Source organism: Mustela nigripes, chromosome 2 (assembly GCF_022355385.1).
Source record: "Mustela nigripes isolate SB6536 chromosome 2, MUSNIG.SB6536, whole genome shotgun sequence".
NCBI classification, from domain to species: domain Eukaryota; kingdom Metazoa; phylum Chordata; class Mammalia; order Carnivora; family Mustelidae; genus Mustela; species Mustela nigripes.
This window is the reverse complement of record NC_081558.1, coordinates 45105892-45121615: the sequence shown is the minus strand read 5'-3', so window position 1 is coordinate 45121615 and position 15724 is coordinate 45105892. Positions and strand designations below refer to the sequence as shown.

Below are 15724 nucleotides of genomic sequence, written 5' to 3'. Positions count from 1 at the left end.
TGTGGTGCCAAACACTCTTCTCTTTCTAGCTTTGTTCGTGTCAGCAATGGGGGGAGGGATATAGGCCTGGTGCTTGAGAAGTAGTTAAGAATCACAAGCAGATTCTAATCTTAAGATGCTCTCTGTGTACTGGGAAGAAGACATGAACACAGTGATTTAAATCCCAGTGCCTGTGTGGCCCGGTTGATTAAACGGCTGCCTTCAGCTCTGGTCTTGATCTCAAGGTCCTGGGATAGAGCCTGGCATTGGGCTCCCAGCGCAGTGGGAAGTCTGCTTCTCCCTCTCCCACTGCTGTTCTCCCTGCCTGTGCTCCCTTGCTTGTGCGTGCTCTCTCCCTCAAATAAATAAATAATAGATAATGGGATGATAGACATGTGTGGGTACTGATGAGGTGCCCTGGAAGTCAAACAAATGAGATGGAGAAACTGAAGACTTTGTGGAAAAGCTGACATCTGAGTGAGGACCCTACTGCCTAACTCCTTTCATAAGTATTAATATTATTAAATATTTTTATTTTATTAACTTTGTTATTTAAATAAATACATATTTATATAAAGACATGAAAATATTTGCATAAAAGGGGATAATGGACCTATGTGTTGAGTTCAACTCATTTTGGCTATGGGAAGCATCGACATTCTTTGGTTTCTGTGACTATCTCAGTCGCTTGAGAAGAAGAACAGTAAGTGATCTATAAAATTGTGGCTAATGTTTAGAGAGCTGTGCATTTAGAACTTTATAAACGTAATCCTATATAATAAGTACCAATGGCCAGAATGCATTCCAGGTGGTCAGATTCCAGAATCCACTGTACTAAGTGGCCTGTGTAAGGTCCAGTATCTTCCATTTTTGATGGAGTAATTTTGGATGTGCCTAGAAATGGACTACATGTCTTTCATTGTAAAAGGCTTGCTCTTCACTGTGGTTGGCCAGAGAATGTTTTTAATTGTTTACAACAGGAAAATACAGTCAATTCTTGATTATCTGTGTTAATGGAGGAGAACAGAGGCATGGATAATCCAATGCAGCATATAGAAATCACCTGATGGTGATTACATCAAATGATCTTAAAATTTACACATCATTTTAGTTGGCTAATTATGTGCTATTTATGTACTTTTTATGATCCATCACTCAACATTCAACGTTCTTTGAGCACACTTTGCAGAAAGGTAAGGGTGGTAGGAGAGACTGGGAAAAGGTTAATCAGCATGGAACATTGCTTTCTGGATATAAGTAACCAAAAATCTGATGGTAGGAATAACTCAGTAATTTTATCTTCAGATAAAAAGCTTATGGCAGCTCCAATCTCACAGGCTGGAAGAATTCTGAGCTCACCTGAGAAATGAAATTTATCATTCATGTCTTCTACCTCCATGCAAAGATGCTGTTTTGTACACAGGGTTTATGTGCTCTGCAGGAACACTGAGAGAATCCAGTTATCTGGCAAAATAGAATTTCCTTTTAAACAGTTAGGTCACAGATGGATCAGGTGGATTACACACACACAAAGAAGGTAAGGGTAAGCAGCTGAAAGAGTTAAATGACCAAAGCACATAGGCCCCCTTCCTAGTGCTCCTGATTCAGAGTCACTGTCCCAGGTAGGAACATATTCCAGTGAGTGCAGTATTTGGGACCAGGGCCCAGGGCCCAGGGCCCATGGTGTCCCCTGGGATAGCTAAGCATACAAAGTGTGCTGCTTAGATCTTCCTAGCATTTATTATCCCATCTCATGGAAACATCATCTCAGTTTTTCTTTAACAAGCTATGAGTGCAGGTTTGGCGTGATCAAGGATAGGGAGCACATTAGCATCAAAATAACAAACAAAAGCCCATTAATTTCTAGAAGAGCACTTGGAATAGAGTTTCCAAAGTTCCTGCAGTCTGGATTCTTAGAGTAGCCTGGTTCTTATTCTCACCAACGCTTGGCCATTCAGCATTTCCTTAGCTCGTGTGACCTAATCTGTGTCATTCCTTTCTGTTTGCTCGATTTAACTCAATTTTGTTTTCTGTTGCTTGCAACCAGTGATTCCAACTGCAACCACCTTGGAAGCCAAAAAATCAGACAGGTGTGAGTGAAGGTGCCTACCATGCCCTTTCTAAAAATACCTTCAGCTCAGTTCGACTCTGCTAATCCAGGTCCTCATTTATCAGATGATGAAGCAGAGAGATACAAAGGACTTTTTCAAAGCATAAAGTTTGAAGCCAGGCCTTCTAATGCTTTCCACCACCTAACAAAAGCAGTGACACAGTTTCCTCTGGTTAGGTCACTGTGGCACACAGGCAGGCAACTGATGCAAAATGCTACGTCAAAGACCCCTTCAATGAATTAATCAATGATTATTTATTGCAAGGCACTGTGCTAGGCACTATGGAGAGTACATGGAAGATAAGACCAAAGTCCCTGCCCTCAAGGAGCTTACAATCTAGTTGGGAAGACAAGGCATACGTACAAGGAAAATTAAGTAACAATACAGGAGTTACGTTAAAATGCAAGATAACAGTACAAGAGATTTCCAAAAGTAGTACCTGATTAATTACTAAGTGAGTGGTATTGACAGGGCTTGTGGCTAATTCAGAGGAAGGACTGATGTGTGGGAAGACTTCACAGACAGCTGGGGCTGGAGCTACCCTAGGACAGTTGGGAACTGGGTGAGAAAGAAGAGCAGGGAGGGCATGTCAGGAAGGGTTAGCTGTATGATCAAAAGGCACAGAGGTGAGACCAAAAGCAAGCAGTGTTTAGGGGCCAGTGAGGGCTCAGTGTGGCTGGATACAAATTTACATTATTAGATTAAGAAGGGTCTTAAATGATCAAGTTTAGATTTTATCCTTCTAGCAATGGGGTGGAGGATACCTTAAAACAACAGATATCCCTAAGTTAAACATACAAAAGACTTAGCTAATCAAGAGGAACTATTAAAGTTTGAGCTTCAGGATATTTATTTGTGGATTTTGACCCTCTGTGCTTCCAAAGAGGATTTGAAATGGTGTCTTCAGGGCTGTCAATTGCAAAGGAATAGCTCTGGGTCATCTAGCTTTGGATCATGGTCAGAGACTTTTGAGTCCCTCTATCATCTCAAATTATAACAAGGACAAGGGTGAGCTAACAAATTCCCTGACAGGCAGGCAGGAAAAATGCTCCCAAAAGACAAGTATCTTTACAAATGACAGAATATTTATTAACAATACCTTTAAAAAAAAGATTACATATGCTAGATCACTGGTAAATATCATTTACACTGGGGTTGGGAACTACCTGGGGTGTCATTTTTTTTCATTCATTTTATTGTTTTGTTGATTTTTTTGTGAGTGTGATTTTAAGTTCTGTTTTATTTTAACATAGAAGTAACCATATCAAACTAAGAGAGGAACACAGCTTGAAATACTGACAATATTTTTTCTGGTTACCGCCCTAGTTTTTACACAAGTGGAATCCTGATTATGACTTTATTGGATAAATATAGCTAGAAGGTTGAAAAGTTAACTTATATTATTTTTAAGCAAAAATGACAAATTACAGGCAAATTTGAGCTCTCTGAGAAAGAAGAAAAGGTGGCAAAGTGTTTACATGTGAAAATTTTTATAGAAAATTTCATTGCCTTTTATATGCACTGCTCCACAAGTGTCAGCTTACAAAACCTCCCCCATTATAACAAATAGTTCTTTTCAAAAGAATATGTTTTTTTTTCTGATATTGTCATTTTCCAATGTGTGATTTTAAGACTTAGAAGGTAAAGCTTACAAAGCAACTAAGCTACCTACAGCAAAACAGGATAATCATCAAGATAACATACGGTTATACTAAAGATCTTTTATCATGTCATGAAAATATTCTTTGTGGTGACTATTTGCTGAAATAGGAGAAATTTGCCAAATTCCATATATGATTTTGATTCAAAAGAAGGACTCTTATTATTAAAGACATACACATATATAAAGAAATTATGACTCCATCAACAGAGAATTACCTTTTTAAAAAATGTACATTCAAGACAGATACATTTAAAGATAGTAAAATTATCTTTTATCCTCTGAAAGACTTGGTTGACTACAGTCACTTTTGGCCTATGTTACTACTGCATATGTAACTTCAAATTTAATGTCTAAGATAATGCTACTACAAAGACAATGCTAACTTAGTTGAGTGAAAAGAAAGTCTTACTGTACAATGCTAAATTCAGGGATGGGAATATTGCACAAGGTACCTCTCGGGCAGTTAGTTTAGGTTTTGAATTTACAGCCATTCCTGAAACCATCTCGAGTTGCGTTGAACAACAAAATTCACAACAGGCTGGGAAAATATATTGTACATGTCGAAAGGACTTGATTCAATGTATTAACCATCCAAAGAGTCATTTACATACAGTAGCCTTGATTACAGACCAAATCTTCAGCTCTTCTGCCACTGAATCCTTGTAAAACTGTACAAGTAGTTTGTAATTTATTTACCAAGGTGAGTTTCAAACTCTTCCTCTAAAGGAAATATTCTCAAATAATAATTGTATGATTGTGTTGCCCATAGCATTTTACAGCAGAGGAAAAAAATCAATATCTACATTTCATGTTAACTTTAAAAAATTCTATAAAACACTAAATATATAATAAAAAATATGCATATAAGGACATATGTAAACTGCTTTGGTAACATCATATTACAGATGTCTTCAGTGCATTGCAGAGTTTCCAAAGAAACTTCAGACAAAGCTAGATTTGCTTTGAGGAAGTACTGTATAATGCCATTCCTAAAGAAGCAAAAAACATTTTTTTCCAGTAATAAGATGTACTTGAACAACAATATTACTTAGTACTGGGTGTCTTCAAAACAACTAGCTAAATGTTGCTTATATTATCAACGGCAAGTCCTTTAGATAACTTTTGTCATAAACTGGACCTAGCTGTGAGGGAGATCATGATTGTGCTGATGGCTGACAGCGTACATGCATTTGACGTGGAAGGTCCAGCTCCTCTTGCATAGGCATCTGAAAAGAGAGAATAAATTCACTCACTGTTGCTTCACCCTGGCTACAAAGGAAAACAAGGCCACGGGGTTTTAGGCAGCAGCAGAACTGGCCAGATCCTACCAGAAATAACAATTTCCAAATGACTTTTTTTTTTTTTTTAAGATTTTATTTATTTGTCAGAGAGAGAATGAGAGAGAGCCCAAGCAGAGAGAAGGGCAGGCAGAGGGAGAAGCAGGATCCCTGCTGAGCAAGGAGCCTGATGCGGAACTCATTCCAGGAAGGTGGGGTCATGACCTGAACTGAAGGCAGATGATTAACCAACTGAACCACTCAAGCACCCCTCCTAATGACTTTTTAATATTAGTTCTCTGACTCCCTAGCCAGGAACCTAAGAGTAAGTTATTTCACATCTCTTGAGGTCTGCTGATACATTTACAAAATGAGGATTCTACATCTAACTTGAGAAGAAACGTCAATATTACTAATAACATTACTAATAAATGTTATATCAATGATGAGCAAAATAAAAATGGCCGTTCCCTTTTTAACTCTATCTTTGCACTGGGCATAGAGCCATGGGACACTTGATTCTTACACAAACTGTAAGCAAATCTGGTATTGTTTTTATGTTATTTAACAGATGAGGAAATGAGGGCCCAGAGGAGTAAGATACTTGTCTGAGATCAACCAGTTAGTAAATAGCTCAACTGGGATTCAAACCCATGTCTGCCTGAATATATTCTTTTTTCCCAACAAAATAATCTCAAGCCTTTCAAATAAAACCCTTTCTTGTAGGTCTTACATTTTTCATAGTAACAGATTACCAACTGTTGTTTGAGGTTTCTCTACGAGTATAAGATCTTTGACCACAAAGTAGACAATGTTTTGAAGGACAGAACTTGTTTTTTTTTTCACAGTTTTAAGCTTATCATCTAAAATCAATTAATTATACCAATATAATTGCTTAAGATTTGTTTTTAGAATGAATTAAACCAAGAATAACCAATCTAAAAAAAACCCCAAATAATCCTTACAATGATAAGAAAGTATTAAGTTAGATTTTCTTTTAACAGAGTGAGATAAATTAACCCTCAAACAAACCCCAGTCTTGTGTTTCTGTGGCTTGGTGATTACTTCCACATCTCTGGTTCCACATCTCTAGTTCCTTTCAGCAGAATTTAGAGCCCTTGCCTTAGTGAAGTATACAATTCAATTCTGCCCAGTTTTTTTTTTTTTTTTAAAGATGTAAGTGCTGGGACGCCTGAGAGGCTCAGTCAGTTAAGCAACTGGCTCTTGATTTAGGCTCAGATCATGATCTCAGGGTTGTGAGATTGAGACCCCTAGCTCCAGAACTTTTCCATCACCCCAAATGGAAACACAGAACCCATTACACTGCAATTCATACTACTGGCCAGCCACTATAAGTCACTAATCTGATCTCTGTCTCTATGGATTTGCCTTTTCTGTTTTTTTTTTTTTTATAATAAATGAAGCCACATAATAAAAAATAATATTCTACTGAGATATATGCAAACATGTGTGTGTGTGTATATATATATATATATGTATATATATATATATAGTACAGGATTGACTATGTTTGCTCAAAAAAGAATATTCTCACACTATTCTGCCTTTGTTACTAAAAATAATCTTGACTATATATAGACATGTGTATTTAGGTACATGTTACATACACACATTCAAAATTAATAATGTCAAGTTCAAAATATTTTCAGCCACAGACCCTGAGTTACACTGTTTTGCTAAAGACAAATTACCTCAACATTTTAAAAAATCCTTTGCTTTTTCTCCTAATTCATGCTTTTAACTTTCTGAGCAATAGTTTTATAGTTGTTATAGATGCACACATGTCCACATGGGGAAACCAGTCTGACGGATTTGAGGCTGCTTTAATCTGATTTTTGATTGGCAACTGATTAAATCAGTCAAAACTAGTCAAATTGTCTTTTTTATGAAACGACTTGTGATCAGCAAACATCAGTTGTCTGATGAAAGGGGACAGGACTGACCATTGTTACAGAAGCCTTTCTTTGTGGGCTGAACTCACTGGGAAGACAGAGGAGAGCCAGCAGGCAGGGGGAGGGGAGGAAAAAGACACTCTTACTTGATATCTTTGGAATTCGAATTTGTTCACTGCTGCTGCCGTCTCCTCCATCACTGAATGGCTTAATTTCTATTATGTAATCTTCATCAAAAGGCAAAGAAAGCTCCACTGATGTTTTATTTGTTTCAATGACAGATGTGCTGCTTTGTCTGTTCCATCTGTACAAGACCTGCCAATACAGAAAGAACAGGTGTCACCTGCTGTCCTCACAAAGGCCCCAAAGATGGAACATCCATTGTTCTCACCTCTGGGCACCAGCGAAATGTGGGCACACCGAGGCGGTCAGGCTGCCCACACACCCCTGGGAGCCTCATTTATAGTAAGGGGCACGTCTGCAGCCACAGTTTCATTATATGGAACGAGTGTACAGGACACGCAGCATGCGGACAGAGGCAGCATCTGTCAACCAATGCACCATGTGGCCACACAGAACCTCTGGAAGGCTCAGGTAACGCACCTGGAAAACAACTTCCTCTTGGAGGCTGCACAGAGCTCAGTCACACGTGACAGGCTTTAGCCTCGGAAGCAACTTGGCCACTGTGGGACTATAGTCCTCTTTATAATCTGAGCTTCAAACAACGAGCCCACCTCGCTGGGCTGTTTTCAAGATTGCATGAGGATTGCATATTAGTGAAGGACTGGATCAAAGGAAGCATGTAAGACATACAGTGTTTATGATGCTTAAAGGGAACGCGAAATAAACATACTTGGCAAAGGTGAGAAGCGCAAAGCAGGCATCATACATTATTATTATCATGAAACCTCTGGAGAGAGCCCATTTCAGCCTCCAAAAGGCAAGGGCAGTAACCCCTTTTCCCCCAGCCCCAGAACTCCTTCTGAGCTATGTGGAAAATAGGGAATATTCTATGGCCATCACTGTCACTCCAGAAGTGTCTGACCTTCAACAGTCCCACTCATGTTTCCCTTCTTGGCCTCCCCTGCATGGGAGTCTGGGTTGGTGGCTCATTTGATGAGGTTCCCCGCTAGGTCTCCTGAAAACACATCCCCCTGCCTGGAATTGCCTACCCCGACTGCCACCAACAGAAACAAAACGTAAAAGCCTGGTCAAGCACATCTGCCTTTTTGGATATAACAACAGGGATGATGATTGTCCTGCAAATACTTTCTGATGTTGACTGTAACCTAAGTGCCTTATCGACATCACCGTGTTTAACCGTCACAACAATCAGACAACACAGGCATTAGTATTCCTCGCCACAGATGAGAAAACAGAGGCTGGATGAGGACAAAAAGCAGGTACGTGGCAAGGTGAGAGCTCCTGAGCCCCAACTCTTAAATTATGGTCCTCCAAAACCTCCAGTTTCTCCTCATAGTGAGAAACAGAGGGGTAGGCGGTCAGTGTTCTCCGTCCTGGCTATGCGGCAGAAGCCCTTGGGGAACGTGTAAAAAATACTGTCGCTCTAGCTTCGCAACGGGCCAGGTGGGGGGGTACTATTTTGCTCCTCTCCCCCAGGAGGCATTTGACAATGTCTGCGGACTAGTTTTGGTTGTCACAGGAGGCAGTACTGTTTACCAGGTGGGGGTCAGGGATGCTGCAGGACATCCTGCAATGCAGAGGACAGTCCGTAGGCTGAGAGGTACCCAGCTCAGACTGGCCTAAGTGAGGAGGCTCAGAAAGTCCACTGGAGCCGCACTCCAGAGTTAGACTCCACAGAGGTGAGATTGAGGCGTGGTTTGGGGGGGAAAAAAAAAGAGAGATAGAGAGAGAGAGTTTGATGTGATGTTACTGTGGCTATAAACTCTGGATTAAGCCAGGGATTTGACCTGTATGTGGATCAAAATCGCCTGGAGGGTTCATTCAAACACAGATCACTGGACCCCAGCTCAGAGTTTCCAACTTAGTAGTTCTGAGGTTGTACCTTAAAAATCTCCATTTCTAACGAGTTCTCAGATAATGCCAAGGCCTCAGGTCCACCAATGGCACTTTGAGACGGGTAAGATTGGTCCACATTTCAAAATTCTGATCTGCTGAAGTTAGAGACTTAAGACCCACTTCACTATTGCAATAAAAACCAAACACACATAAAATTCAAAAAATTCCCTAAAATGGTATAGATCCCATTTGTTCCCTGGCATTTCATCACCTTAATTTATATCTCTCTAATACAAGGTGGAAAACACAATTTCCTTAAGGTGAAAAGATTCATAAGCGCCCATTTCCCCTCTGGAGCATCAGTTGCATCCAACTCGGCATCCCCTCGCTCATGATCAGGCTCAAATAAATCCTCAGGCACATTCGGGAGTGTCAAAGCATCTCATCACGGCCCTTCAGGAATGTGGGCTGGCTGATGGGATGCGAGGGCACATCTGGCTTTGAGGAATAAATTGCTTCTTTGATTTACCTCTGGTCCTTGCCAGAGCACACAGAATTCAACCAGTTTCAAATAGAAATCCAGGAGAAACACTTCCAGGAGAAAACAGCTCCATTATCAGCATGGCTTATCAGTCTTGTATTATTAGGGACTTGCATTGGAACCTAAATAAAAGCCTGCAAAACCTTTATTTACACCAAACACTCGGTTCAGCTGACCTATTTGAAGGCTGTGCTTGCATTTCATATAATCCAGGGCAGAAGACGGGCTGGGGTGGGGGGCGCAGGTTTATGGGAGTAATGCAGGTTCATGGGAGTTAACAGTAGCAAACACAATTCAATGCCTACTTTGTGTTTGAATACTGTATGTTCTTTATTTTAATGAAAAGTAAGAGAAGTTTAATTTTTGTTCTTATCACATTACAACTGAGATTATTTCAGTTGTAGTCCATTTTTCAATGTCTGGGTGAAACATCAAAGTGGAGATTTGCCCTAAGTTATCAAAGATGACAAGTTTTGCCTTGGAAATTGGAAGAGTGGCTAAAATGGAGCTGTTGGACCTCTGATTTCCTCACCAGATGTAGATCAATATGTGAAGTGTCCAGACCATCAGTCCCCAAAAAAGTGAAGTCACCGCCTCCCAAAGGTATGATTTCCTTGGACTTGAGTGACCCTTTGGGGATGGCACTTAGTGCACAGTTCTGTGCTTCTGTTCTTGCCACTGTGGTCCCTGGGTATTTTGAAATCACTGAGACACTCCCATAATCAAGGTTAACAATAGGACTCTTAGCTACTTTCCCTCAAACTGCATTTTCTCTGCTCCTTGTCCTTCATTGGATGTCCTTGTATACTACAACAAACAACATTTAGGGGTTTTTATGTTCTATGGCTGTTCCCACTCTTTGGCTACAACCATACATACCAGGGATCTGGGTTTCAAGATCACTACACCAGGAAGAAAGAGCCCCTAACTGTGTTATTTTGGCCTGTGCTTTGATCCAAAACACTATGTATGGAACCTGGCAGGGAACCAACCTCTCCACTTCACTGACACAGTCATACACTCGGTGCCTGGAGATGTCCTCCTCACAAGCAATGAGAACTTTGTCACTACCTGCTACCATATTATGGGATGCCTGGGCTCTTCCACTTTGGGGAGCTGCACTGTGGCTTTGGAGGAAACTGCCTGACATCTTCAATGGGACCAATGAACACTGTATGTTCTAAGACCAACACCATTACCTATTGAGGTAGGCACTCTAATTCTGATTTCAAAGATGAGGACACTGAGACCTGAAGCTATTATGCAATTTGCCCAGGGTCCTATGAATGGTAAAGGGTAGATTTAGCATTCAAACCCAGGTAGTCTGGGTCAATAGCCTATATTCTTAACTCAGTCTAGTTTGGCCACCATCTATGTGGGAAAATTGTTTCCCCTCTCTGGTCTCTGTCTTCACGAATGCAAAACAAGCAGGTTAGAGGTAGAAAACTGATGGCCCATGGGTCACATCTGGCCTGCATATTTTAACCGTTTGGCTCTTGGAGTGCTTATTTTATTTTGAGTTAGATGTCAATATTTAAAACTATCCAAAAACATGAAAAAATGTTGGGTTCTACCAAGAAACTGGAAGATATAGCCACACTGTTTGGCAACAATATGCAAGAGCTCAAAAGCCACAGCTCCTTCTGGACAATGAGAAAGTCTCTAATTCACCATAGTCTCTCATGCTTCCTGTTGTACCATACTGGCATGTGTGTACCTCAGGACCTTGGCACACCCCATTCATTGTGCTAGGAATACTTTTTCCCAGAGACCTATCTTTCTCCCTTTTTCATGGTCCAACTGAAATGTCTGAACAAAAGTTCAGAGAAATATAGAAATAGAAAATAGAAAGAGAAAATTTCTCCTTAATGAAAGAGAAAATGCAGTCCCAAGGGGTTAAATGATTTACTTAGAGTCTAAGTAAATAAATAAATAAATCTCTAAATAAATCTAAATAAATATAACTATATAAATCTAACTATAGGACCAATATGTGGGTCTCCTATCTCTTTATGCTACATGCTATATGCTAGAAGACTCTGGGCTCTTAGAAAAGGGCCCAGTAAAAGGCCTGGAGATTAGTTTTTAGGGAATATTTCTCCATTGGTACAATACAAATCACTGTGCGATGTGAATAAAAGAAAAGGAATCCATGACAGGGAGTCTTTTCCTGAATCTCTCTCTAATCTTAATACCCAAGGTTCTACCACCAAGTATGTCAATTCCCAATTCCAGCTTTGGTTTTATGAAGAACTTTCCAAGGGTCCCATGCTTTTTAACTAGTTCCTGAACTAGTTAAAACTAGTTAAAATGCCTTTCTGCTATGCTCAAAATCACTCTGCAAAAATACCACAAAGCATAGCCTACCAACTGCTTTTGTTTGGCCTGCACTGCACTGCCTCGAATGTCACGTCCGTAAAACGAAACAAGATATTACCAACTGTTTTTAAATGTGGCACCAAGGCTATTCACATTTTCTTTTCTAGCTCTTTAAAGTCAGGCTAGCACTCTGGGATCAGGCCAATAAATCTTCTACAAATTCCTTGCTTCTTTTTCTCTAAATAAATCTAACTATAGGAACATGAACAAAAATGATTAACCATTCATAATATTGTTGATTTAAAAAAAAGACAACCAGGACAAGCACAAAACAAAGCTGACTGGAGAGATGTTATAAACGTGGTTCTTCGTGAGTTTTTGATGACACAACTACAGGGTCTTCAACCATTTCTGATTCACTCCGCCTGACTCCAAAGTTTAGTCAATTTTCTACAACTGCCTTATTGCCATGGACTATTTATAAAACTCAGAGCAAGCCACCCTGGGGACATCAGGGAAAGTGAGAACATAGTCATATGATTTCCTGAGAAGATACTGTTCTCACTAACAGTAGGATTAGGGGCCTCTGCAAAAAAGAAATTACCCACTTTGTATCCTTTTACTTCTGACTCATTATCTAGGGCCTTCACTTGATCCCAATTCAGGATGATTTTGGAGTCCGATGAATTCCATATGATGTTTCCGGGGGGTTGACTTGGTGCTATAAAAAAATTAAGATATACGAAGTCACAGATTATTAAGTCTCAATGGATTCTGAGGAATATATCCTTACTAGAATTCAAGAGTGGAGGCAATTTAATGGGCTATTGCACTAATATGTGTCTTCAAGGTCACTAAAATCTGACGAGATACAGCATTGCAAATGGAAAAAGATTCAGTTGGTCGCCTAACATTTATATCTAAAAGAAGTAGCTCTTCCCAGTGAGGAAAAAAACATTTATCTTTCTGTCCTCTGGAGCAATGAATTTTGCATGGTATTCGGAAAGGTTCAGTTAAAATGCTAAGGTAAATTTGAATCCACATAATGATACCAATTAGTATGCAAATGATCATTGGGAGGTGGGGATGGGGAATGAACTGGGGATATGTCTGATGAATCCCTAAAATATTTCTGAGCAACAATGTTCTTACGTGGCTTTCTGGTTGTCACATTGACCGTTGCGCTGGATGGGCCTGTCCCTGCAGTATTATATGCCTTGACAGCTAAATGATACAGTGCGCTGCTTTTTAAATTGGTGATTTTTGTTGATGTCTGATTTCCAATTGTTCGTATTTTTCTAGCATTTTCTTCCTTGTCATCATGTCTCCAGTATTTAACCTGAGAAAAGAAAAGGGAAGACCTTGGAAATCATATCTTTGGGGATATTTTCAATGTCATCAGCTGATTTTTAAAAAAATGCAGATTCTTATGATGGAATTAATTTTTCATACCAACTCAGATGCAGAACTTTTGGAGCCAAGGGCTTGGTATGCTCTGAGAACTTACCCAGAATAGGAAGGGCCCCCTCTTTTTGTTCTTAGCTTCATAGTGGGAAGGAAAATTGGCACAACCATTATTGGCTATTTCTCACTTGTCCCCTATATTTATCTTGAGTCCAAGTGATTCTGTGTGTGTCAAAAGTCAAAGCTCATTTTGTCAACCCTCTTATAAATGCTTAGACCCACATGTATTTTGAAAAATACATTTCTGCAGTGTACCAGAAAAAGGGTGCTCTCACAGTGGGATGTTAATTTTTCAACTAATGCCTACTTGAAGCCATTATTCTCTGAAACAAATTCCTCTAAATAGGAATCTGAGTCTTTTTCTCAATACAATGTGTCTTGAAGTTCCCAGACCCGATGCACGTATCTCTTACTTACCTCATAGCCTTGTATCCGTCCTCTATTCTTCTCCATGGGGGAGGCCCAGAAAACTTCAATGTCTGTAGCAGACAGACTTCTGGCAAAGATGCTGGCTGGTGGTTTGGTGGGTTCTACAGATGAATGTGGAAAAAGTAATTACTCTATCAGCCTCCTCCGGATAGGCTTCTAGATACTGGCATTATAAGGAGCAAATAACCCATGGGTGTATAACAGCCCTTAGTGATTAGGACCCTAACCATCATTTTACAGAGGAGCCATGATTAATAGCTGGAATGGAGTGGGAACAAAGATGTTAAAGACAAAAAGTCTTTGGCTTCTAAATTTGGGGGTAGATGGAAGGGAAGTAATCCAGGACTGCTTAAATTTAAGCACCAAGTTTTTGTAGCTAGCAATTCCTTTAACACAGATCCTTGTTAATTAGCATTTGCCAGAGGTGAGAGTCCTGGTCACTGGATTATGAAAATAAGAAGGTAAGAAGAAAGGAAAGCCAACTGACTTGAGTAAGAGTCAGGAGAACTGGGTGGCAGTTTGGTCTTAAAGTCAGCAACATCTCATAGCTGAACAAGTATCCCTTTTAGAGGCAACATAAATCATACCTTCTTCTGCAGAATATACTACTGTGGTGGGACTGAATGGGCCTTCTCCTTTATTGTTGAAGACACCCACTTTAACCTCAAAGGGAGAGAAGGGGCGCACGCTCTCATTCCTGAATACATATCTGGAGGCGTCGGCTGATGCCAGCACTGTCAGCATCCAGATCATTTTGCCGTAGGGCCGGAAGGCCACCACATAGCCAAAGCCTCTGCCATTCTGTAACTCCTCGGGGACTGTCTGGGAAAGAAGGGACGTAGTCTTCAGAAATCACAGCAGTTTGATTCAAATGCTAAGATTGTTTCATTTCACCCTACCTTCCAACGTTCTTCTAGACATTCTTCCCACCTATCTTACTTCGGATTTTGTCAGGAGACGGGTTTGGGCCTTGCCATCCATCTATCTGAGCTATGCGTGAGGTACTGAAATAAGGTTAAACGAACCCTAGGGAGAACCTGCAGTGGAGAGCCTCCTTGTTGATGGGGGAGACCCAGCTCTGAAATTCTTAGAAATGACTAGGAAATTCAGGGGATAGTTGATCTAGAAACCAACAATGCAACATGTACCATCCAATATGAATCTTCCTCCAGGGGCAAACAGACAAAAGATTGCATTGCAGATCTCATCTTGGTGCAGGCAAGATCTTCCCCCTCAGAACTGAGGAGCTAAGCTGGAGGGAGTGAGAAATTTCCTTCACTGCTGGGGCTTTAATTAAATGAAAGATTTTGGGGTGCCTGGGTGGCTCAGTGGGTTAAGACTCTGCCTTCGGCTCAGGTCATGATCCCAGGGTCCTGGGATCGAACCCCGCATCGGGCTCTCTGCTCCGCAGGGAGCCTGCTTCCTCCTCTCTCTCTCTCTGCCTGCCTCTCTGCCTATTTGTGATCTCTCTCTGTCAAAACAAAACAAAACAAAAAAAACAAATAAATGAAAGATTTTAACTTCAGGGACTGTTGTCTAGAATCCTTCAAAAACATTAAGAACACTTCATAAAACTTCAATCTCCTCTCTCAAAATGAATTTTTAATAAATTGGTGACTAACCTACCTCCAGGTTGTTTTAAAAATACCTCACAGAACAGGGCTCCAGAAGCAAAGCCAATGGCCAGGAAATCGTGCTGGCACACCCAATCTATAGCTGGCAGAGGTTTTAAATCAATTGCCTATGTCTCAATTCAGGAAAAATGGAAAACTGGTTTTCTTTGAACCAGTCTTCATGGGTATATAAATAGATATACATATATATGTATATATATATTTTTTTTTCTTGTGTTGTCATCCATTTCATGATTTTTTTTCTGTGATGCATCCAATTAAAACTTAATTCAAGAATCAATGGGCAAACACCATCTTTTCCTGCTACTCATTAGCTAGGTGAGAGTGAGTGTTTGCACTCCACTAAGTTTTGGCTCTTAAAAACATAGGAGAAAACTTCTCAGAGTTTTTTTTTTTTTAACACAGAGAAAAAAA

The 15724-nt window shown here is 40.2% G+C and overlaps 1 protein-coding gene across 7 annotated transcripts in view; it reads right to left on the bottom strand.

Moving 5' to 3' along the window:
* Positions 1 to 2324: 2324 nt before the first annotated feature.
* Positions 2325 to 15724, bottom strand: part of LOC132011507 (contactin-4) — a 941143-nt gene continuing 927743 nt past the window's right edge. For all 7 annotated transcript variants that reach the window (XM_059390189.1, XM_059390187.1, XM_059390193.1 and 4 more), the window contains 6 exons: positions 14264 to 14498; positions 13665 to 13777; positions 12936 to 13122; positions 12392 to 12504; positions 7090 to 7258; positions 2325 to 4979 (listed from right to left, as the gene is read on the bottom strand). In XM_059390189.1, coding sequence (XP_059246172.1) covers positions 4879 to 4979; positions 7090 to 7258; positions 12392 to 12504; positions 12936 to 13122; positions 13665 to 13777; positions 14264 to 14498 — 918 coding nt within the window. In that variant the 3' untranslated portion in view covers positions 2325 to 4878. The remainder of the gene's footprint in view (positions 4980 to 7089; positions 7259 to 12391; positions 12505 to 12935; positions 13123 to 13664; positions 13778 to 14263; positions 14499 to 15724) is intronic.